Genomic DNA, 25,929 nt, shown 5'->3' with positions numbered 1-25,929 from the left:
GATATAACAGTGAAGTTAATATCCCATCATAAATATTGAGAAAACACTTAATTTGCCCTAACTTTGTTTTAATTTCTGGACTCAATAAATTAGTGAAAAAAACTAATATGAAAATAAAGATTCTAATTTTGAATATTTTTGTTGTACTTAGGTATAAAAAAAGTTATACTTTCAAATTTGCTTTGTGTCTATAGAGATAAGTATACATACACACATATATCATATAGACATGTATACATATCTATGTATATATACGTGTGTGTGTGTGTGTGTGTGTGTGTGTGTGTGTGTGTGTTCATATGTGTATTTAATTCCTAACCTGTAGTTCAGGGCCCCCTGGTTTACCCTAGTGTTACTTCCTGCCAGTGCCTCTGACTTCCTGTGCTGACATTCTCTGATCATTACCAGCTGGGAGTCAAAAGCAAATTAGGGAGAGGCCCAGTATTATGTTGGTACAAAGAAAACACTTGCAGGCTGTCCTGGCAGCCATTCTTTTGTCCTGATACCCCAAAACTGTCCTCATCCCCAGCTCTCTCAAATCCAACATTGATAGTTCTGAAAACATTGTCAGTTGGGATTAGGTTTATGTATGCTTGCTTAAGAGTAAATCCCAAAACGACAGTGGTTCAAATAAGAGAGGAGGTTATGTTTCTCACATTAAAGACTAGGAGCCACCAATTTGGCCAGTTCTGGGAGGTGGCCTTGGCTCTGCAGTCCTCAGGGATAACTGGTTTATCGCTCCACCATTGCCAGGCTGCAGTTCTTTCTCCCAGCCCAAGATATCTGCCTAGTGTTCCGATTTTGACCACTGGTTCTTAAGCAACAAGATAGAAGAAGTGGGGAGTAAAAATAAGTCTATTTAAAGAAGGTTTCTACAAACAAAATCCAAAGCTGTGCTTATACCTCAATAGTCAGAAATCACAAACCTATCCCCTTGAAACAAATAATACATTATATGTTAGTTTTACAAAATAAAATAAAAAAAGAAACAACTATGTAAAAGCGATGCTTTCCTTTAGTTACATGTACATAAATATCCGGTTATATAAAACTCAAGAATTTGGAGAAAAAAAAAGACAATTTAGTAAAATTTTTTAAAAAATAATTAGAACTTAGTCTCAACAGTACCAATAGCAAGATAGCTTAGAAAATGCAAATGTTTATTTTGGTAGGCCAAGTTCACAGCTTCAAGTGTGGGGTACCATTATTAGGAAGGATAGAAGAAAATTATCTGTTAGGGAGGCAACCAGCAATCCCAGCCACACCCTCATGACAGTCCACATTCTTGTACCACTACTGACATATATTTTGGGGGCTTAAACGTTTGATTTATCCCTGCTTAACCAAAAAACCTGAGAGTCTCTGATGTTAGCCAGTTTGTACCTAATTTCAGATTATTTGGCTTCCAGGAGTCTGTTACCATCTTTTTAGGTATTTTCTTAGGTTTATCTACTTAGGGTTATTTATAAGAGGGGAGAACAGAGGGCCAAATCCCCTTCACTGGAATCCAAACCCCCAGTGTGTCCTGCAAAGCACCTATCTAGGTAAATCCACAAGCTCATGCTCGTCATAAACAAGAAGGCGTACATCCTCCCCAGGAGGGGGCTTCTGGCCTAGGCCTCTCTGCTGTACATGAAGTACAGACATACCTTCCCGGGGGTAGGGCCCTGCTTTCCTTTTTGGTGGGGTGAGTAGGACAACAATCCTTTTAGTTGTGGAGAAAGAAATTATCGGTTAATTTGGTTGATCTGAAGTCTGAATTTTGATATCAGCTGTTGACAAGAGTTGTCTAGGAAAGTACCTAGGTACCTTGTGGTCCTGTGGGAAGCCAAGTTAGATACTGATGAAGAAAGCAGAGGGGCATCTTCAAGCCCAAGCTAGCTCATTATCCAGGAAACCGAGAATTAACCTGTAGGATGATTTAGGGGTATTTCTGTTTGTCATGCTACAATTTTGAACCTCAGTGTCACAGAGAATAAGACCTATAGTAGGCACTGAACAATTTATTGGTCAGAGAATTAATGAATGAATAGAGGTTATCTAATGTTACATGTGAAAGCAGCATTGAGAAATACATTAATATCTAAATTATTTGTTATTTTCGTTAAATGGGGGGAAAATGTCACCTTTATGTAGATATTCTAACCTGTCAGTATGTGTTTTCTCTTGAAAGGTCTAAACTTTCTATGATGTAACCAAGGGAAATGCAGAGTGAGCTCTACTGGAATAATGCTAAGAGCCTTTATCTTAGGAATTGCCCATCAGATGGAAGCTTGTTCCATTCTTTTCTTTTTAACTCACTATATTTCTTTCAATCCGATTCCAATCATCTAATTAGAATAGTTTCTTTTAATCATAAAAGAAAAAAAATATTCTCTATAAAACAATGTCTCTGAGGATTAGAGAGATAAATAGGCCATTGCAACTGGTTTGAAGGCTCATTGGAAGAGAGGAAAGCTTGGCATGGCCACTGCTGAGTTTCCTGTCCTGGTGTAGAGATCAGGCCAAGTAGATGAAGCAATTCTTTGGCTTCAGAAGATAAAGAAGTTTGACATCCCTTGGGCATATGAATCCAATGGAAGCCAATAAGGGTGGAACTGTAATAAATATGAACTGGAACTCAGTTTCCAGGTACAACAGGGCACTTCCAAAATATATGGTACTCTATTGTTCCTAGTATCTTAGTCCATTATCGGACTCATCGTATAGCTGATTGCTTTTACTGGGTAAAATTTGGAGATGATTCAGAGCTAGAGTGATTTGATATTTTAGTAACAGATTACTGGGCAGAGAGAATATACATTAAAAGTTCTATCTGGACAAGTTATTTTTATCATCATTTTAACCTCTTCAGTGCTATGTAGCACTCAACATGAACCAGGAAACTAGGTTTTAAGGATTCTGATAAGAGATTATTTTGACCTGATATCTCTCAGTACTTATTTTGCACAGTGAAAGTATCACACTTTAAATTCAAGGAGAACTCTTTGTTAAGGTTGGACATTTTATGATGACAGAGGTATAAAATTAATCCATTTTGTTGACAGCCTTACAAGTCCTCTAGGAAAAAATAAAACAAAAAGAAAAAGCCATTCTACTGACAAGGATAGTAAGGAAATGGAATAAAATTAGTATATTTATAGGACAACCTCTAAGACCATAATCATATGGTTCCTCTCTAATGCTATAGTAATGGACCACCGGACACTGTAAACAAGACATTTCACTTAACTATTGTACACATCAACCTTAACAATCTTAGCACTGAATGTATAAACAATGCATATTAATTTCAGCCTCCACAAACCAAAAGAGGCAGTCGAGAGGATTCACAATTTTAAAGTGATATGCATTATATAAAGTTTTCAAAAGTACTCTCTTACACATACAAATAAAACTTTTTTTATCCTCACAAATATGAGGGTAATGAGGGTCATATTAAGAAGATTCATTACTAATAACAGAATACTGATATTATTAAAGGTAAAATGAAGAATAATTATAAAAAGGAAACCTGGTCAATAGTAGAAAATAATAGAGAAATAAAAAACCACTTAGGAAAGTGTTCAATACATAGCTTTTTTTTTTTTAAGAGAGGAAGTACCTACATAAAGGAAAATGGTAGCTGCTTACATCAGAACCTTATTTATATCTTCTGATCTAATTAGACAAAATGAGAAAACACTAAAATAAAATCCCAACCTCAAGATAAAAGGGTGAATTATGTTGATAATAATTTAACCACAACTTCTATCTTTTACAGCTAAGCAATTTCACACCTAAACAATCTTATTATAATTATAGTTTAGAATTCTTTTCATTGTAAATATATGTATTTATATTAAGAAAGTCACTTATAAATACCTGAATATCTCCTAATGAAAAAAAAAAAACTTTTCATTTGTCCAGTGTTCTGGGCTCATTATCTTTGTTACAAAAATAAAACAATATGAGAATTTTCTCCACATCATTATTCTTTGTGCTTTACCAAACTTCGTTTACATTTTACAAACAAGATTCACTTTCAAAAGACATTATTTTTAATACATTTTCCCTCTCCAGAAATTAATTCATAGAAAGAAAGGTTTTTAGCATCGCCACTGAAACTGATCATTGTTTTAGATTTTCATCATTTTCTTGTAAGTCATTGAATAAAACAAATGTATCTATATAATGTGATATGATAAAGAAATCTATTTTAAAATCTCAATTCAAAAATGTCATTGTTAATAGAAAAAGTAGTAGTAGTACTTGGTAAAATTAAATTTAGAAAATTAACCACTTAAGAATTTTGGGGGGACCCTAGCTAGCTCAGTCAGTACAGCTTGAGACTCTTGATCTCAGGGTTGAGTTTGAGTCCCACATTAGATGTAGAAATTACTTAAAAAAATAAAAATATTTAAAATATAAAAAAATTTTTGAAGAGAAAGTAATGCAATTAGCTTGTGATTAAATTTTAGACACATGAGAACTAAACTCTGTATTTTAGGCCTTGTTTAACAATGTTAATTCATGAGTTATGTATCCATGATACCTTTTTGTCATCATGACTTTCAGGGGAGTATATGGTTACCTTCAACTTTGTCTAATTATTTCTGTTTAGCTAACAGTATATTAGCCATTGGTTGAAGATAGTACTGTTTTTATTCATTTATGGCTATAGATAGAAATATGGTGAAAACTCATGACATGATATGCACCTTTAATAAAAATTTTTTTAAATGAGATAAATTCAAATGATAAGCTAATGAATTTTACTTAGAGTTTGAAATAGCTCTCTCTTTTTTAAACCCGTCCTTTCTCATAGAAGGCTATTAATAAAACAGATTATAATAAGAAAGTTAAATCTTGTCTGAGATTAAAGATGTGTGACAAAGTAGAAAGTAAAGAGTAAGAATAAAAAGATAATTCTCAAAGTGGTAGGAAGTTAATAATGATGTTCCCTGGAGATTTGAACAAGAGACTTGTATGTTCAATAGGCATATTAATAATAATGGATGATTGTGAGTAACAAGCAGCTAAAATATGCTGACAGCACATAATTACAATATTTAATTTTCCTAAAAAAAATTGAGCAGTTGTGGAGAATTGTAAAAAGGTATAGTAAACTAGTGATCGAAGAACACAAAGTAAATGAAATGTAATGGGAAGTACGATGTATTACATACCTAAAGAAATAATTTAAATTACTTGCACATCCTGATGGATTCTGTAACTTCTTAGGATATCATTTTGGACAATCCAATGAAGAAGAGCAATCAACTATGAATAAATCAATGTTACAAAATGTTAAAAGCATAGCTAAAAAGTGTAGCAATATTAAATAGAAGATAATTTTAGCATGGTTTCTATTTTTAAAGTGCCACCTTTTAAGAAAAATAGTGTCAGTTTAATATTTTTGTAACATGGAAAAACTACAAAGAAAAATACATTAATAAAATATTTAAAGGTCAGTTACAGTGAAAACGATGTATAATACACATGTTTTCCTTCTTTTTTTTTTTTTAATTAATGCCTTGCCTAAAAATATCAGCTCCTAAGTGTTGGTGATAACACATAAATTTATAAATCTTTAAGAACAGGAATCATAGGAGAGAAAGAATCATAAAAAAGCAGGGATATTTGCAAATGTGAAACAAAATAATGGAAGGATTTAGTGAGTTTTCTGAAGGTCAGTAAACAATTGAATGACCAGTCTGGGAAGTAACTCAGGTCTCCTCCCTTCCAGTCAATATCAAAAATTACCAGATGCTTTTTGCACCCTCTTCCACTAAAAAAATTAATAGCATAAAGCCAGTCAAGTGCTGCTATTCAGAGCTTTGGAAACTCAATTTAAATCTTTCTTTTAAATACTAACTTGAGTTTTATAATGATGAGGTTATTAAAATGCCTAAGTGGATTTATAATAAAACATTAAAATTAATATTTCGTATAAAATGTTGACAGAAATTAAATAGACTCAGTATGGATTAGAGAGATACAGGTTTCCAGATACCTGAGTTTGAAAGTTGTACCATCTCTGTACCGATTATTTAAGATCATCAGTTTAATAGTAGACAAAATGCCGTACTTCCCTCCTGTTTGAGAACCATTAATTACCCTACACATAACTAAGGGTTTTCTGGCCTTTCTTTAAATATAAATTCAAGATATTTAGATTATATTGCAATACGTGAAATGTACCTGGAAATCTAAAAGATTTTCAAGATAAACAATTTCTAGCTAATCTCCCAAGATAAAGATTTTCATTTGTGATGAATTTTACTGTGCATTGTTCTAGACATTTAAGAATTTATTCATTCATTTAATGAGCACATAGTTTTATTACATACTTATCATTCTCAAATCACCTTGTGAGGTGTCACGGAAGGAACATTAAAAAGAAGCTAAACTATGTTTCTTACTTTCAAGTTTTAAGATGCCAGGTTAAGAACTCTTATCTGAGAAGTCCGCCTGGTGAAAATCAATCATTACCCATTCCTGGAAGCTCCCTTACAGTGGGGGGGGGGGGCTGGTGTCCCATTTTGGTAAAGCTTTTCTTGGTTTCAACATTGCATGTGTTTGCCATTGGATTACTCTTCCTATCCTTACACATAACTCAATTTTCCCTTTTTTCCCTTTTTATAGTCCTTTTGCCAAGTATATGTTGTTAATGCTGGGACTAACTAAAAACTAACCTGTGGTGGAAAAATCTGTTCCGTCAATTGTAATCCTATTGAGAATCCTATGGGAACAGAGATAATATGAAAGAATGAGGAAGTACCTAAATTAACAAATTAGCAACAAAGTCTCCTTAAGTTGAGAAAGATCAAATGACATTTAATGACAATATCTAGAGTATCATCACGGAGCTGGTCAAGCACTTTGCATTCAGTCACACTGCTAACCCATAAGGGAGGGATTAGAAAATCTCACAGAGACCTCAAGAGAGAGGTCTAGAAGCAGCACACGTTCTTCCTCCCAGTCTCTGTGGGCATCATAAATACATCTTTGGAGAAGGTTTCTATTTCAATTGTGCATTAATTGCTATATTTTGAAGTAGTAAGTAGTAAAAAGTAGTAAAACGTTCTGACATGTATATGAATGATTTTAGCAACGGTGATCCAACGTGGCATACGTTGTTATTTCCATGTTAGAAAGGGTGAGCTGTTTCCCAAAGAGGTTAAAGAAGCCACTGATGATAAAAGTTAGAGCTAAATCCTGGTCTTCATAGTGAATACTTTTCTACGCAAACTTTAATCTGACCAAGAACCTTTCAAGGAAATCCTGTTAAATTTGGCAATTCATGGACAAACGCAAGCTAGAACTAATCATGAATTTGCAGAATGAGGGTTCATACTAATAATGTATTAAAACTAATTGGGTAGGCAGTGTAAGATGACTTAACTTCCATTATATTATACTTAGGCCAAAATCAAACTCTATGTTTAAAATTTTATCAATCATCTTCACTTGGATACCACTGAGACATGTCTACCTTTTAAAAATATAACGATTACTTAAGGTCTGTATTTCCTTGAGAATATTTCTTTAAAATATGCTTTTCTCTCACAATTAAAATATTTGCTTGGATTGAAAATTATAAATGCTTCATTTTCTATAATGTAAAGACAATGGGTCTGAAATTACTCGATTGTCCTCCTTAAGAAAATAGACTACTTCAAATAAATTTCTAAGTAATTTTTATTTTTACAAAGGACAGTCTTAAACTATATCATTAAACATTTCATGCTCACCCTTATTCTTTCCTATATTTTCTTGATAGAAATATATGAATAAAATTTTGCTTTTTATAAAAATACATAAACAAAAGGAAAGTTTGGATTTTTAAATTGAATTTTAACTCACTTTTGTTAATTTTAAAATGATACATAGAGAAGAATGACATTATATGTGTATACACATATGTGTATGTACATGTACATATTATATGCATATATATGTGTGTGTGTGTGTGTGTGTGTGTATACACACATATTTTTAATTGCCCATCTTCTATTACCTTAAGCATAAAGAACAAGCATGTGTGGCTGATATGTGGTATAACCTATTTTAAGGCAAAGATTTTAAAAGTAGATACTATGTTTCAATTTATAATTTGTTTTGGAAAATAATGTTTTTCCATTATTTTTACAGTGATGCCTTTTGAATGCTGAGTATGTTCAATGACTCCATATGATGAATATATGCCATGACTTTGGGAAAACTAGCTTCATAAATGGAATCAGGTCTTTGGAACACCTCAATTTTTATAAGACTGATTTCATTACTTTTTTCTCTTCAAAGCACCCCTTATCCTATTGTTCCTATTTTGTGAATGTTCCAACCTTCCTCTACTCATACAACTTGAAAACCTTTACACTCTCTATTTCAAACATGTCTCTCAACCTGAGCAAGTCAATCAGACATCAATTTGTCTTTAATCCTTTTTGGACTCTTTTTTTTTTTTTCCCAAATACCCCTAACTTTGTTCAAACATTTGTAGTCTATTTCCTGAACTATTCTGGCTTCCCTGTCTTTGATGTCTCCTTAATATCCTTCATTCCAGCTGCTGCCAGAGTTTTTTCACTGAATCACTGTCTAGTTTAAAAAAAAAAAAAAGTAATCTTTAAAAGAAAACCAATTAACAACAGTAAAATCCCAAACTTATTTGTCATGGCACTTAGGACATTTAAATCACCTTTACAGACTCCCTGGACAGCAATAGCTGAACAACTGGTGAGTGCTCCTATTTGCAACACTCTTCTGAGCAGGGCAATTCTAAGAGCAATGACTGAGGAGCAAAACAGACTTGAGTTTGAATCAATCCAGTCACGTTGACTAGCTGTGTGACTCTGGGCAAGTCACATACCACATCTGTTCTTCATTTCCTTCATGGATTGTGGTACCACTCTCAGGAGCTTTTTGTGGGAATTAAGTTAAGTTAACAGGGGTCTAGGAAAATGCAGTGGAGAGCCAGGGAGCTATGTCTATACCAGAGTCTGTTACGGTTGTGACTTGTGTCGCTGTGACCAGATTTCCTTACCACCCCACTGAGGGCCATGACTTGTTCATCTTTGTGAGTGCGCTCTCCATACAAAGCAGATTCTCCACAAATGTTTGTCAAATTATACAGAATGTACATGAAACATAAAAAAGGTGTGCCCCACTGCTTAAAGGGAAAATCACTTGCCTGGACCACACAAACATCAGTCATTCCTTTTATTTAAATCAGCTTTCTTGAGGTTGAATCAACTTTATTTACTCACCATAAAAGGCACCAATTTGATGAGTTCTGACAAAGGCACGTACTTTCAAAACTTGGGCTTTTTGGTTTGCTCATTTTTCACTCAGTCATTTGAAGCACGATGTGAACCTGTAGACAAGATAGAGTGTACCCCTATTCTGCGTTCTGAAACCCTGAGTCCCCACAAGGTGAGGGCCCCATACTGCCAAGGGAGGGCTGACCCAGTGTTTGCAGCCGGGGCTCAGCCTACCTGTGGGCCCTTGGTGCTTTCTGGAAAGGTATTAGTAAATAAAAGAATTCTGTCCCCTGGAATTTAGGCTCTAGGAAGTACTCCTAAGCCTTTGCAATTCTGGATACTCTCTCCAGTGGGACAGTCCGTGGGCCTCTGCCTTGTTTTGGCTACGCAGCCCAAAGTTTGAGGGCAGCGCTGCTGCCCAGGGGTTAAAGTGAGCCCTCAGAGGGTCAGCCAGAGAGCTGGGGTGGTCCAGAGGCAGGGAGTGAGGTCAAGGCGGCTTGGAGGTACCGACCAGGGGTTGGAGGTGGGGAGGCGGACGTGACCGGCACACTCAGGGCCTGACCCGCACGCTGACACAAAAGAGGCCGGAAAGTGTCCGGAGGAAGCGGCGCGTCACGGGGGCCGGGGCCGGGACCCTGGCGCGGCCGCCCAGCTGCGTCCCCGGTACTCCGCCCGCACTGCCAGCCGCACTCCCGCCACCGCCAGCTCCGCGGCCGCCGCCAATGAGACTCCTCCCGCTCCTAGGTGAGTGCTCGCCCCGGGCCGGGGTGCGGACGGCAGCGGGCCTGCAGGGAGTGGGGCTGCTCCGAGGTGCACCTCGCGCGCTCAGTGCCTGGGGCCGGGTTTCTGAGAATTGACGCAGGACTTCTCAGGATGTTTTTCTCCTTGGCCTTTCAACTCTGGAATCTGATATTCAGGGCCCAGGGACTAAGTCACCTTTTTATTCCTGGATACAAAACCCCCAAAGTCCCCACAGGCTCAGACTGTGACCTTTTTTTTTTTTTTTTTCTGATCTCCGCCCAAGAAATTCGGGAAAGCCAAACCAATAACACCTGGGGGAGGTTTCCTGGCATTTTGAGGGGACTGCCAGCCCAGACTTTGGGTTCGTTTAAAATACCATTTGGAGGCTGCTGTGCAGAAAGATAAATCACATCTCTGAAGCTGAATTAATTCTGGTTGGGACGGTTTACACGGGACTATGCGAGGCCGGGATTTAGAATGGAAAGTTTAACAATCTCTGGTTACCCGATAAGGACAGTGTATCTCAGATGAGTGTTTTTGCGAACACTTAACTTGCATGACTCCTGCTGTCCATCCTCAGGCAGGCGTGTCCTGAGAAGACAGGGGCCAACAATATAAAAAAAAAAAAAGGATCGGCGCAGGCTTTTCCTTATCTTTTCCTAACAGCCCACAGAATACCATTTTCAACTTTGTTTTCAGTAACTCTGAAATTAAGTCTTGTTCTCTTTTGTGCCTCATTTTGTTGGGTGCGTTTGTATGGTGTTGGTTTCCGAAAGATCCATCTTTGACCAATATCCTGAGTTTATCTTAAATTCCCCTAATGGGAAAAAAAAAATAGTATAAACTTCATGATGGGCAAGGGAGAATTTAAAAAGAACATTGGGATACAGAAAAAAACAATAAGTACATTTGTCCTACTGGATGTTATGATCTGTTGCTCTTCATCTTAAAATTACACAGATTTGAATTTGAAAAGACCCAAACAATCAATTCATCTTGATTTCTTTACAGAATCATTCCCAGAGGAGGGAAATTGCTTTACAATCATGCAGTTTCCTTTAAAAAGATCTCACCTCAGGAGTGAAGAGACCAGTAATCTTAGGAACCGTGTTTTCTTTATAGAGCTGCGCTGTTTACTACATTATAGCTTTGTTGAGATTTACTTGATAAACAGAGATTGAAGAAACTGCTAATCTTTTTGCCTAGTTGCTCTTGTGCTGTTGTTTAAGTAAATACTCCTTTGGGAAATTCTTATAATCCATTTATCTAGATGGAAAGAAAGAAGGGTTTTTGTGTTTATTGTAGTCTAACTCAACAATGTGAGGGGAGAGCTTTCTTCTTCTTTTTTTTTTTCTTTCTTTCTTTTTTTTAAAAGCATATTTCTCTGTTTTCCTTAGTGGGTTTTTCCACTTTGCTGAATTCTTCCTACGCTCAAAATTGCACCAAGACACCTTGCCTTCCAAATGCAAAATGTGAAATACGTAATGGAGTTGAAGCCTGTTACTGTAACATGGGATTTTCAGGAAACGGTGTCACAATTTGTGAAGGTAAACAATCTTTATTGTTTTCCTCTTTTGGATTTTTTTGAAAGATAAAATTCCGATGTGATTGGTTCTTCCTTGTCCAGAAATTAAGTGTTTTACATTCAACTGTTTGATTTCATGCTATTGATTTAAAAAAAAAAACTTAATTAACTCAATAATAAGTTTGAACTTCCCACTTGAAAATTTATACTTGATTATTGATTTTTGAGGAGTCTATGAATATCATATTTTTGTGTAACCCTTAAAAATTATCCTTGAAGTTAAGCTGGAAAACTAAGTTGCAGAGTGCAGAGTCAATGCTTTCGTGGGCAGGAGAACAGAAAGTTCATGAAGTCCCGACTATACTGTTAAGTGTTGCCTTCAGGTACCTTCCTTAGTACCTGACTTCCTAAATTTGAGGACAATATTAAGAGATTCAAGGGTTTTGCCTGTATACCCTGCACGATACCCCAAAGAGAGAGAGAGAGAAAGGGAATTTTGAAAATATATTCTTTCCTGAAAAAGTAGATCTCATTTATAGAACTTGAGGCTACAATCCAGAGCAAGAACAGTGGAAAAGGTCTTGGCAGGGTTCAGTTTGGCCCACTGATTTAGTAAACAGAACCCTATCTGATAATCACATTTCTGTGATTTCTTATCTGTGGTTTCTGCCAACACTCTTCCTCTTCCCTCAAGCTTCACTCTGTCCTTACTCTCTCTTTCATTTTTAGTAGAATTTAGTTTTAACTGAGTCAATGGAAAAACATTCTGTGTAGCAGAGAGAGAAAGAGAGGAGGAAAAACAGAAAGAAAGAAAGAAAACAGTTCCAAGTCATATAAATTAGTTTAAAATATAATTAAATGGCAAGTTCAAATTAGAACTGTGTGGTTTTATACTCCTAAATGTATTTAAGATAACACGGACTTTTTCTAATTAGGACAGAATATTGTACATTGTTAATATTGCATGTGTTTGCTTATAGCATAAACAAGTTGTATCTCGTGATTCAATTTGATAGGCTCTTAAAAAAGATTAAATATGCAGTAGATAGTAAGACCAGACCTCATCATAATTAGTTTCATGTTTAAAAAATGTAGAGCACAGCTACAGTTGCTTAATGGTGCATTAGATCAGGCGTTTCTGCTTGTACACACAGCCGGGATTTGTAATATACTATTCTACAAGCGCTACAAAATTCTTTCTATAAATAATCTTGAATTTTTATTGTGTATTTAGTTGAATGGCATTATGGGAAGTTGATAGTCGAGTGACCTTCAAAATATTGCATCAAACATTAGTGTGCTTTTCTGCTAATCATTACAAATTGTATCATAACACTTCGAAATGGTGTTGCCTTTTAGTTATTTAGATACTTTTCAACTGTCATGATTACCATCATTAACATCCATAATTTTTCACAATTTGGACCTTCAGTAGCTAACCAGATTATAATCATCTTTTTAATGATTTTTTTTTTAAACGCATCTCCCATTATCCAGTACACTTGTGTTTTTTCCCTGTTGCCTAAGTCAATAGTTAGCTGAAGGGCAGAAAATACTTTCTGTTGGAAAAAAAAAATACTTCAAGATCTTTTGGGTTGTGATTTCTTCTCACACAGAACACAATTTGTAATGGCCTTTTTTTTTTTCAAGTTCTTTTTAACCTAAACCCCTTACTTTAAAAATGTTATAAATTCACTTGTTTCAATATTCACTATATGAGGTATATAATGTCCCCATAAAATTGTTCAAACAATGGTTTCCACCTTTTTTCATCTTTTATTAATTCACTGATAGACTTTTAACATTTTTCTCCGTAAGTATATTTAATATGCTTTTTAGAATTAAAACAATGTGTTCTCAGCTGCTGACAACTCTGGGTTATATATTGGGTTTGAAGAGTCTTGGCTTTCGTCATCTCTAAAGAGATTTCCCACTTTTCCTACCTTTCTCTAAAATTGGTATTAGATCAATAATAACCGAACAGAGTTTTGTTACAGATGGTGCTTACTTCTTGAGGAATAAAAGTTGGCTTCTTTTTTATCTCATTACTGTCATCTTCCCTATTTCCATCAAATTTGGTTCCCCCCAGAGACCTGCCAAATAAACGCTATGGTCATAACCAGACCTCACTAAATGTACTCTGTTCCAAGAACTAGTTTTGAACAAGTCATTTAGAATTTTGATAACCTGATCCCATAGAAACAAGTTTTAATAGTAGTGATTTTATTTCGCTTAATTATCTATTTATTAAACAAATATTTATTATTTTCATCATTATCATCATCACCATCACATCGGGATTGCTAATATCTACTGTGCCCTGAGTCTGAGATATTAATTAGCACAACTCCTTCATCTATTATTATTCTCACTTTATTTATAAAGAAATAGGGTCTTAGAAAGGCCAAGTGAAACACAAATGATGCAACAAATAAGTGGTAGAGCTAAGATTTGAGCCAAAGTCTGTTTCCAGGGATTATACTCTTATTCGTTGTGCTTGAGCGTAAGGTCTCTGCCTAGCAGATACTGCTATGCCCTTGGATTAAGCCAATAAACAAGAAATCAGCCTTGCTTTCAGGATATCTAGGCTCAGTTACAGAACTTTACTAACCGCTTGATGCAGTGTCATAAAATGTATAAATACAGGTAAATTTGAGATGTGTAACCAACTGCAGGGAACCTTTCCAACTGGAGGTGATGTTTAGGCTGAGAGTTGAAGAATAAAGAGGATTGGTTAAGACTGACAAAGTGACAAAGTCGGGCAGAATGAATCACCTGTAACAAAGGCCTAGAAGTTGAACATGGGTGGCGTGTCTGAAGGAGCCCCAAGTATTTCATGCTGGATATGTATCAGAGGGTATATCAGCTGAGGGGTCTGTGGAAATTGAGTTAGGATGTCAGGATATGGATGGTATTCTCTTAACAAAGAAGAGCTGTTGGCAAGTATTATGTAGCTGAGGTACATGACAAACTGTGTGTCTTAGAAAGATGACACCATTAGGTAGAATAGGAATAAATGAACAAGGGTCAACCTAACCGATAAAAACAATGGTACTTTGTATAACTCATTATAGTTTATGTCTTTTCTACCCAAGATAGCTTAATTTACTTAATAAGCTTTTGAAATAAAAAGTATGGATGCTGTCTTTTTTTTTTTTTTTTAAGATTTTATTTATTTATTTATTTGACAGACAGAGATCACAAGCAGGCAGAGAGGCAGGCAGAGAGGGAGGGGGAAGGCAGGCTCCCTGCTGAGCGGAGAGCCCGATGCGATGTGGGGCTCGATCCCAGGACCCTGAGATCATGACCTGAGCCAAAAGCAGAGGCTTTAACCCACTGAGCCACCCAGGCGCCCCCGGATGCTGTCTTTTATCTACAAACACCATTTTGACTGGTTATAACTAATTCTGTTGAACTCCACGTTATAGCTTGTTGCATGTGAGAGAAGCAGGACAATGAAAGCTTAAGTGAGTTCCCCAGTGTCCCACGGCTAAGGCAACAAAGCTAGGACTCAAACCCTAGGGTTCTCAACCTTCTCTAGAATACCAAAAATGTCACTATATTACTAACCACCTGACGTAATTAGTGTACTACAGGTTTTTAAACCAAATTGGTAAAACAATATCATTTTAACAGGAATGTATTCATTATTTTCAACTTTACTGAGGTATTGACAGCAGTTTATTTATACACTCCCCTTTATGCTGACAATGTGGATATTTTAAGACAAGACAGAGAAGTGTTTGTGTAGAAATTTGGGGGTACAGTTAAAGGCTTCTGAAATTGTTGATGAGATTTTCCTAAAATTTGAGTCATTTTAGTCTTTTAAACATATATTAATGTGGCTATCCCTTATGCTTCTAATAAGGTTGGTTACTTTCTGGGGCACAGTTATAAATCTAGAGAGCAAGACATCCCATCGCCCCTGGGTACTTAGGAAAGTTTTAAAAAGGGGAGGGAGGTTGGAAGAGTTGAAAGAATCCTTCTGTACGTATGAAACATAATATTGCTTGAGTTAAAATAACCTGAACTAGGAGAGGGGAGAAGCAAGATAAGGGGAAGGATCCAGGACATTGTGGGTGTGGAAGAGATAGACTATCATACAAGCTCATTAAGTGGTACTGTGTTTTGGGAAGTTTCATGAAGTCAGCATAGGCAGGAGAAAAAAAAGTTGCCCCAGGTGAGGCTAGGAAAGGTCAGGAAGGCAGTAACTGACAGCTTGCATACATGTATAAAAATCTTTCATAGTTTGGGACATGCCTAATATGAACATCACAAGCACTTTAGAAGAAATAATGAAGTCTCGTGCCTGCAACTCAGGGAGACATACTCTACACTTAAAAAAAAACCAGCTTTTCATCATTATGAAATAACATATATATGCCTGTAAAATTGGACTGGAAGGATATCATAATGAATTAGAGAACATTGTGACACTGGTCAATGCAGAGAGAACAATGTCACAATAGCTATCTAAGAGTTACAAAGAAGAAACTGTCTGTGGGTTCAGAATATGGGAGAAATGCTAATTAAAATAATCCACTAGCATGGAAAGCTAGCATGACTCTGCCCAGGCTACAAGATAAGCACTGATGACATGTGATTTTTTTTCCATAACAGTTTGTTTTTAGTAATAGAGAGGATGTTCATCAAAATGAGCACACCAAAAGTCATCAGAACAGAAGCAAAGCATACAAAATGTGTGTGTGTACATGTGTATCATCAGTTAACACAGATATACTATTTAAACTGCATCCTACAAGAAATAACTGCAGTTTTAAATATTTAACAAAATGACAGTGTGGTAATTTCCATAATAAAGATAGGATCAGCAAAACTTAAATGGTACAAGTCCTTTTTTCCTTCTCCTTTTAAAAATAAAATAATAGCTTAAGGGAGTTTTTATACCCTTCTTTTATTTTTCTTCTTTTATTTTTCTCTTCCTATATGTTGAAGGAATTTGTCATCTTATGGAATGGATATTTTTTAGGAAATCTCACCTAATTATTATCGTAGAGGTTTTTTTGTTTTGTTTTGTTTTGTTGTTTTGTTTTCTCTATTGTGTAGCTCCTCTTGTCAACAAACGAAAGAGGTCATACTTCTAGTATGAGGAAAAGGATTTCTGGAATTGGCAAAGATACTTTACTTATTTGGAGGAAGTTCATGGAAATCGTGCATCCGGGAATGTAAGCGTTGGGTTAATTCAGACTGTCATTTCTTTGATTACATTTTCCATTCAGTACAAGAAATCCCAAGGAAATATGCATCTCACTTTAAACAAATCTGATACATGACTATCTAGAAATACATCAGAGTTCATAATTTTTCAAGTTTGTATCAGTATTTATTTATCTAAGATCATTTGGAGTAGGTAAAAGTGCATTTGTTTTACAAGAAAAAATTTGCTTCCTCAAGAATTTTTATTAACGTATCACATATGAAGGAAGATGAAACTGTAATGTTATCTACCTTTCTTCCATCTAGCACCTGCTGTTGTTCAAATATTATTTAAATATTACTTAAAAATCAGGAGCCACTTCCTTCTGAGGATTGCAATAAGAAAGAGGGAAAGGAGAGGGAGGGAAATGAAAGAAGACACAAATAAAAGAAAGTGCTGGTCCCACTTGCTACTTGGGTCATTTGAGTTTTGCTAATTAGCTGCAAGGGTTTTGTTTTTGTTTTGTTTTAAGGTTTTATTTATTCAGGGACACTTGGGTGGCTCAGTCAGTTGACAGGGTGGCTCCAGTTCCACCACAGGCTCCTTGCTCATCAGGGAGCCTGTTTCTCCCTCTGCCTGCCTCTCCTCCCACTACTTATGCTCTCTCTCACTCCCTGTCAAATAGATAAATAAAGTATTTTTTAAAAAATTTATTTATTGGGGTGCCTGGGTGGCTCAGTGGGTTAAAGCCTCTGCCTGCGGCTTGGGTCAAGATTCCAGGGTTCTGGGATCGAGCCCCGCATCGGGCTCTCTGCTTGGCAGAGAGCCTGCCTCCCCCTCTCTCTGTGCCTGCCTTTCTGCCTACTTGTGATTTCTGTCTGTCAAATAAATAAGTAAAATCTTTTAAAAAAATTTATTTATTCACATAGAGAAAGAGAAAGAGAGAGAGAAAGCATGCATGCAAGCAGGGGTAGATGGAGTGGGCAGAGGGAGAGAGAGAATCTCAAGCAGACTCCCTGCCCAGTGTGCAGAGCCAGATGCTAGGGGCTTGATCTCACAATCCTGAGGTCAGGACCAGAGCCCAAACCAAGAGTGTGATGTTCAACCTACTGAGCCACCCAGCCACGGAGCACCCTGATCAGCTGCATGGTTTTATATGTCAAGACTTACTGATCTGACTTGATGATGTCATTTCTGCAGACTGTTTCAGAAATCGTTTTTTAAAAATCCTCCAGTTTCATGTTTCTCAACAGAGGATAGTTACAAGAATTAATGAGATAAAGAAAGTAAGAAATAGCTTGAGATCTTAAAAGAGGCTTTAATAGGAACATACGATTTTGGGTTTTCCCAAATCATCTATGATGGAATATCATGAAAAGTTTTTTTCAAATAAAAGGCTCATTTATTCGTTTTTTTCTTTAAAGATTTTATTTATTTATTTGACAAGCAAAGATCACAAGTAGGCAGAGAGGCAGGCAGAGAGAGTGGGGCTGGAAGCAGGCTCCCCGCTGAGCAGAAAGCCTGATGCGGGGCTTGATCCCAAGACCCTGAGATCATGACCTGAGCCAAGGCAGAGGCTTTAACCCACTGAGCCACCCAGGTGTTCCAAGTCTCATCTATTGTTATTCATTTTTAAATAAGTATTATCTGGGTGGGTTAATTGGATATTTAGAATCAGAGAAGTAATATCAGCATAGATAATTAAAAATAAACACATCACTTCTGAGTTCGAATTTCAACAATCAAAAAGCATTGTTCAATGCTGTTCAATGCTGACTGTGTCAAGTCAATTCTAAATAAGACTAACCTCTGTTTTGACATTATTAGAGTGCTGTTATTTTTTTTTTTCCTAAGTGAAGACTACCATTTTTGATTTTGACTTCAGGCTAAAACATCAGTTCATAAAGTGTATATATGTGTGTGTGTGTGTGTGTGTGTGTGTATACGTTTGTTGTGTGTATATATATATATATATATATATATATATGCACCATGTATATGGCATATAATGTGTGCTGACGATAAGGCATCAATAAAAATTGGATATTGTTTTTCTAGAGCTAGTTTCCATTTTGTATGCAAAGTGATCATGGCAGCTATACCATCTTAAACTTTCTCTTCAGACATTTCTTTAGGGGCTGCTAGGAAATGAAAATTAAATGGAAATTGTGCTCTAAATGTGGAATTTTTCATACATTTTAATCCCCTGTTGCTTTTCAAGAAAAATACTGGTAGAAATAAGAACAAAAAGATAGTAGAGATAGCACCTTCAATACCACAAATTCAGTTACTGAGTCCCAATTTTTCTACTGTGTTTGTTCTAGCTCTGATCTTTCGTCAATATTTTAAGATTGCAAACTTTATGTTGCAAAATTGAGGATATTTCCTTTGTTCTGGGATAGCCCCAGTTTGATAGGACACGGCATACTTCATACTCCTACTTATTTCAGAAACAAATTATCTAGTCTCCTGATTATCCACCTTCCCATTACTTCTCTTCTTCCTTGTTTAGTCTTCTTTCATACTTAAATAAATAACTTTCATCTTTACAGTTTATTCACAAAACAGAATACTAATATCGATGTTGTCTTTAGTGCTTTCTGTGAGCTATTCACTATTCTAAGCACTTTACATGAATTTATAAATTTAATCCTCATAACAACTCTCTGAAATAAGAGCTAGTATTATCCTCAATTTATAGATTAAATAATTTTCCAGTGAAAACACATTCAAATTATTGCTTTATATAATTCCCAAACAACTCTGTGAAGTAAGTCTGCAAATAAGGAAACTGAGCCTAACTGAGACAAAAATGAATGATGTTGGTTGCAGTACCCCCAGCTCGAATCTGCCTTTTTTCCCCACTACCTTATCAAAGCAACTGATTAAAAAGAAAAATGTATGAAGTATGGATGTTTAAAATACCTTAAATGCAGGGAAGTTAAAACAATTTTTTTTGAAGGTTTTATTTATTTATGTGAGAGAGAGAGAGAGAATAAAAGAGGGGAGAAGGTCAGAGGGAGAAGCAGACTCCCTACAGAGCAGGGAGCCTGATGTGGGACTTGATCCTGGGATCCTGGGATCATGACCTGAGCTGAAGACAGTCACTTAACCCACTGAGCCACCCAGGTGCCTGTTAAAATAATTTCCAAGTTTCCCTATCTTAATGAAACTCATCAGATGTAACAGATATAATAGTTGAAACTCATCAGATAGAAGAGATGTAATAATTGAACTCTGTTCATCCACCTCCATAAAGCCCAGCATACTGACAGTAAAAGGGAGTTGGGCATGAGAACTCTGTATATTAAGAGTGAACGTCTCAAAGCCAAAGCCAGTGCTATAAAGTAGGCAGTCCAGTGTACACAAGAAGGCTGTCTGTGAGAAAAGGGTGCTTTTCCTTGTGGTGATATCCTATTCCCTTCCCAGAAAGGGAGCGGCAATCTACGCGACCGGTGACTGATTTAGACATTATTTCCCAAAGGTTGTGCTGATTGGGCTCTTTATTCCCCATTGGTGTTTGATCCCAAATAAAGCCAAGAAAAAAACTCCAAAGGAAACTGGCATCTGCCTGGAAGGAATGGGTGAGAGTAAAAACTGATGTCAGCTTTCTGCCTACTCCTCATCTATGCTACCTGAAAGAACACTTGGCAATTGTTCTCTTCCCTCCTTGCCCCTCCCCATACAGGAAATTCTGAGCTCTCTTGCACTGAAGAGGTAGTAATGGCTGGCAGGCAGAACCTCGGCCAAGCTACCTGTAATAATCAACATTGTTCTCTAATTAAAAACATAAGGGTCATGCAAGGATAAGCAGTCATTGGAGAAAAGCCAATAATACAAACACAAAGATGAATAAATAGAACAACTGGCCTGGAAAATGATACTTTTAGGAAGAAAAAACAAAGAGGTTGAAGGGAAAAGTCTGGTTTATATCTTCAAAGCGATTCTGGAAAAGTTTGCATTCAAACAAAACTGCTAAAATAGGCTTCTATGTATAAAAGAATTATCATACCACAAAACACTTTCTTCTTCGATGTATTTTAAAACCTCTTTGCTGCTCAATTCCTCATATACCTGTTTCTTCCTCTTGTTCCTCATTTTATAGCAAGAGGCATCAAGACAATAGGCTGGTAAGGTTGTCAGTAATACAAACCAATGCTTACAAATCACTAAAATCTCCATTCTTGGGTTTCCTCTCCCACCGCATGGAACAGGGAAGCTTCAAATATCAAAATTATTAACAAATCAGGACTCCTTCGTCAAGATATTCTCCTTCGTCAAGATACTCTGAGCTGATGGGCTCAGCATTCTCACCCTTTTTATAACACAATTTCACCCTTTTGTCATCTTTTCCTTTATCTGTGCCAAGACCTCTCCCAAATTCTTTCCATGCTTTATCTCAAAAGTGAAACAAGGTAGCTAATGGGTTTTCCAATCCTAATTGTGTGATTTATCTGTGGTTTTCACATTATAATGTCATTAATATGGAGCCCATAACAGTCTCCCCCTGTTGTCTGTTTTCCCAAGTGATTTCCTGAATTCACTGGCTAATACTTTTGATGGTTCCTGCCAGGCACACCAAATGTATTTTTCTCCTCCAATAAAATAAAGTTATCGTTTGATCAATATTATTCCCAAATTGAGTTGATAATGTATAATTGAAGGGCTGAAAAATAATATCCAATGAATTGCAGGACTAAAAAGCTCAGATGAAAAATACAAGAACAAAACTAAGGAACAGGTCCAGACACAGAGAACCTGATAGCCATTTAATGTAAGTCTTACTGAAGAAAGGATCAGACAAGATTTAGCAGAGGAAATAATAAAAGATCTGACAATTTCCCGGAACTTAAGAAAGACGTGAATCTTCAATGAAAAGAGCCCTCTAATTCCCTCCTATCTTCTACTAAATATATTTGTGCCTTCACTTCTCAGTTTATGCTCCAGGAACACCCACTGATTGATTCCCTACTGTAAGAGAGGAGTATAGTTTACCTCAGAACCCTTCACTTTTATTTATACATTCAAGTTGTTTATTACCTTTATGCCCTTAAATAATAATGGAATATTCTGACAGAGTTACTATCAGTCTGCTCTGTTTCTGGAGCCTAGGGTGAAAACCTACTCAAATTACAGGGTCAGAATGAGAGAAAGGACTTTTAGGTAGCTGTTGCCATCAGGAGAGTAAATGACTACAGGAAACATTGTTGTCAGTCCTTTGAGATTCATTTCTTTTTTTTTTTTTTTTTAAAGATTTTATTTATTTATTTGACAGAGAAAGATCATAAGTAGGCAGAGAGAGAGAGAGAGAAAGAGAAGCAGTTTCCCCACCGAGCAGAGCGCCTGATGCGGGGCTCAATCCCAGGACCCTGAGATCATGACCTGAGCCCAAGGCAGCAGCTTAACCCACTGAGCCACCCAGGTGCCCCGAGACTCATTTCTACATTCATCTACTTTCATTTAACCTCTGCTTCATTTAATTCCTTTTCTGAGACTAAGGAAGGGAGGGGGAGTATATTTTAGAAATCCTGTGATATTAATCATCGTCTTAAAAATAATCTCCACAAGAGCCTGGGTGGCTCAGTGGATTAAAGCCTCTGCCTTCAGCTCAGGTCATGGTCCTGAGATCAAGCCCCGCATCAGGCTCTCTGCTCAGCGGGGAGCCTGCTTCCCCACCCCCCAACCCCCCACACCCTGCCTACCTCTCTGCCTACTTGTGATCTCTGTCTGTCAAATAAATAAATAAAATCTAAAAAAAAAAAAAAAATTAAAAAAATTTCCAAACCATAATCTTATTTTTCAAGTTCCCATTATTAGATCCATCCCTTACATCTTTATATTCCAGGAGTTAAGACCCAGCCCTATAAATTGGAGCCTTCCTATTATGCCATGCCCTAAGTAACTAGAGTCTCTGATATAAATTCTAATATTGTTGTGCCAAGGTCTCCAAACTTGTATAAATATCCTAGTCCTGTCAGCTGGGATTCTCACAATGAGGCACAAAGTGCATCTGAGACTGTTTCTCTGTGAACTGAGATCTTCAGTGAACTCCCTTTTGTTTCAGGGCTGAGAAGTAAGCCATTAAATATAATCAGCAAGATCACTACTGTGTCAGAGTCATTTGAACCATTAAAAACAAACAAGGAGGCTATAAAATCTTGATTTTTATATTAGCTTTCCTATTGGAGAGGTTTAGTTACTGTTAGATGCTGTTGAGTGTAACCCCTTTGAATAAGATGGTGTACACATCCATTTTATGGGGAAGAGGGTTGTAACCCATGTGTTTTTATGACCACCATTTAACTAACATCTAGAACAAAATGTTACAAATGAAACGTGTGCTTGTGTTGCAATTCCAAAAAGAACATGGATGACGGCATATTTATGAATATGTGATGAGCCAGGGATGGTGAGAATGGAAGTGACTAGAGGGCCAGTCCTGTCTGTTGGAAAGCTGGAGCCAAATATCTTCCTTCTAAGGGTTATCTGTATTTACCCAAAGGCATCGAAATGGCTTTGGGTCTGGCTCAGTAAACGGGACAGGATAATCAATAATGCATGCACTCAGGGGAGAAATTGGACACTTTCCATCTTGGAAATATAAGCTGGGACTCATTGTGTAGGAAAGACACAGTCCATGTTGCTCACTTTTCAGGGTTTTCTCATCTCTATTAAGAATAACTGTTTATTTTTTCATGTTCTCTTTATAATTTCTTTTTATTTTTGTGTTAATATATAATGTTGGGGTAAGTTTGAATGGCGTCAACCTGCTTTTCATTAGTTCCTGGGGGAATCCCAATAGTGTTGGCTGCTTGGAGATAGTGACTAGTTCTTATTTTTGATTGTATCCTTGGAAATTACCAAAATGCCTTGGATCCAATCTATAAAATATATGGATTGTTTTTCAGTGGCTATTCTGACAGGTTGGTGTGCTGTTTTTATTGTTCCTTGCCTGTGCTGAATGTATTGAAACATCACAGATGATATTTCTACTTGCCCAAACCAGCACTCAGTTTTGGCTGAATTTTAGACTTGTAACAGGCCATTATAGCAAGAGTACCTTAGATGTGATGCCATCACAAATATTTTGCTTTAAATGATGAGACTCCATTATAGCCAGATGGAAAATTTGCACGGATGATCAGTGAGCATCCTAAGCTTCTTATACTTTTTCCATGCTATCTTTGTTTTCTTACTTCATGTTGAGTGATCATCTATCACTCAAAGACTGAATACTCATTAACTTATTACTGCTCTTTTAAGCATTTTCATGAATTAGGAAGTAGCACGTGCTGAGGCAGGGTCAGTTGCAATACTGGCACTAATCTTTTGTGATGGTCCCTCAGTTTTAGGCACCCCTGGTCTTCATATTTAGAGTCCAAGGAGTTATGTTGACTATGGTATTTCCTTTTGAGTCTTGGGTATCAAAAATGCTTTTTCACAAAAATTTTAGGAAGTGTGAAATTATTGGCACTTAAACAATGATGTATTTACTTTAATCATATTACTACTTTGATCATTTTCTTTAATTGCAAAGAGGAATTATAATCTGTATGTTATTAAAAACACTTAACCCAAATTTATTAGTCCTTCTAATGAAGTGACCTTTTTAAATACAACTTTATTACCTGAAATTGTATTTTTTTTAGTTAAATATTTAAGAGGAAGTTTTACCTTTATTGCATAGTGTACAAAGTGAAGGACTATTGTTCATTTTATTTTTTATCAAGCTCTAAATTTGGTTAAAATAGAATAAATGATCACATGAAATGGGAAGAAATAAAATATTCTTGCTTTCTATAGCTTTAAATCATTTCATTAGAATTTTGATACTTCTAAAATATAAAGATTATGAAGAAAATGTTTTAACAACAACAAAAAAAATTATTTTAACCCTTCCCAAGAGTTACTCACTTTCTTGCTCTTAGGAAAGATTCTTTTCATTCCATTTAGCAGTGCTGAAATCAACTAAAAAGATTACATGTTTAGGAGGCTGTGAGGAAAATGATTTGAACAACTCTAAATGTATTATCTCAGATAATTTTCTATTTCCTGTGTGCTTGAGATACAATTTCATATCCTGTGTTTTTCAACCATCAAACATCATCTTGGTCTCAAGGATCTGAATTTACAATAGATTTGTATAATTTGTTAGTCAGCTATAGAAGAGAACACCACTGTGGATTGTATACAGCATTTATATAAATGTCTCAGACATTTGCAACGTTAAAAAACAGAGAACACAGCATATTTATCTGGCATGAAAATTGTTATTTTCTGAGTATGAAGATATTAGGGCAAGGTCATTGAAGTATTTCAGTTCCTTTAACTATTTTGGCCCATCGTCATTGAATATAGATAAAAGGTACTAACACTTACATTACTGCAGTCTCATGTGTGGTTGTAAAGAACGTGAGAATGAGGATATTAGGAGAAAAAAAGATTCAGTTTAAGAAACTGGAATATAGAGAAAGAATTTCAACACCCAAATGTAACAGATGATGGTATTTTACATTCAAGTCAAAGAGTTTTCATTAAAAATGTGATTATTTTGAGTCATTGGTCATTGGTCATTGGTCAGACAAGCTCAGTTCCTACAGAGTCCTTTTATGTGAATTAACTGCAATGTGCTCCTGTTTTCTATATTAATATGATTTTCCCCACAATTTTATGTTTAGATAATTTATTTCAATTACCAAGAAGTCCAGTTAGTATACAGTTTCAAAGATTCTCTTTATAATTGTTTAAAAGTTCCCAAATATATTGCTGGAAGGTAGAAAGTCATAACTGTTCAAACCTAGTACTTACTTTAAGGAGGAAATTAACACTTTGGTCTTCTATTTGCCATGGAAAGAGATAATGACATACTCTAGGAAGATTAGAATCTAACCAAACACTGTAGGCTATATATAGCATACAAAGCCTTGTGCCATTTGTGAAAATGCTATCAGGGAGAAAACCCAATGACTGAGTTTCTGTACTGTATTTTTTAGGTACACAGATTTAATTTAGAGATTATGGTTTGAAAATAAAATTTACTGTATGAGTGTTTTTGGCTGATAAGAAATTGATTTTGTGACCTTGCTACACATTAATTGAAATATCTGGCCATGTGTCTTGACTAGATTTAAAAAACCATACATATGTGGAACCATATTATTCCTTCACATTGAACTGGCAAGTTAATCACTTTGTTAGCTGTATGAGGAAGAAACTACTTTTTTCCTAGTGTGGTGTCTGAATAATGTCTCCGTATTGCATAA

The 25,929-nt window shown here is 36.1% G+C and overlaps 1 protein-coding gene across 2 annotated transcripts in view; it reads left to right on the top strand.

The window, feature by feature from the left end:
* The first annotated feature begins 9,964 nt into the window (after window positions 1–9,964).
* The window catches only part of LOC111143169 (adhesion G protein-coupled receptor L4), a 116,548-nt gene continuing 100,583 nt past the window's right edge, over window positions 9,965–25,929 (top strand). The window contains exons 1-2 of one of the 2 annotated variants that reach the window (XM_022496682.1): window positions 9,965–9,986; window positions 11,381–11,530. In XM_022496682.1, coding sequence (XP_022352390.1) covers window positions 9,965–9,986; window positions 11,381–11,530 — 172 coding nt within the window. Of the gene's footprint in view, window positions 9,987–11,335; window positions 11,531–25,929 lie in introns of those variants that run through there. The other variant, XM_022496681.1, reaches the window with a different exon arrangement.

This window comes from Enhydra lutris, unplaced genomic scaffold, assembly GCF_002288905.1.
Source record: "Enhydra lutris kenyoni isolate GAN:26980312 unplaced genomic scaffold, ASM228890v2 scaffoldscaffold9, whole genome shotgun sequence".
In the NCBI taxonomy this organism is placed as follows: domain Eukaryota; kingdom Metazoa; phylum Chordata; class Mammalia; order Carnivora; family Mustelidae; genus Enhydra; species Enhydra lutris.
The sequence above is the reverse complement of the archived record's forward strand: the minus strand, read 5'-3'. Positions and strand labels throughout refer to the sequence as shown.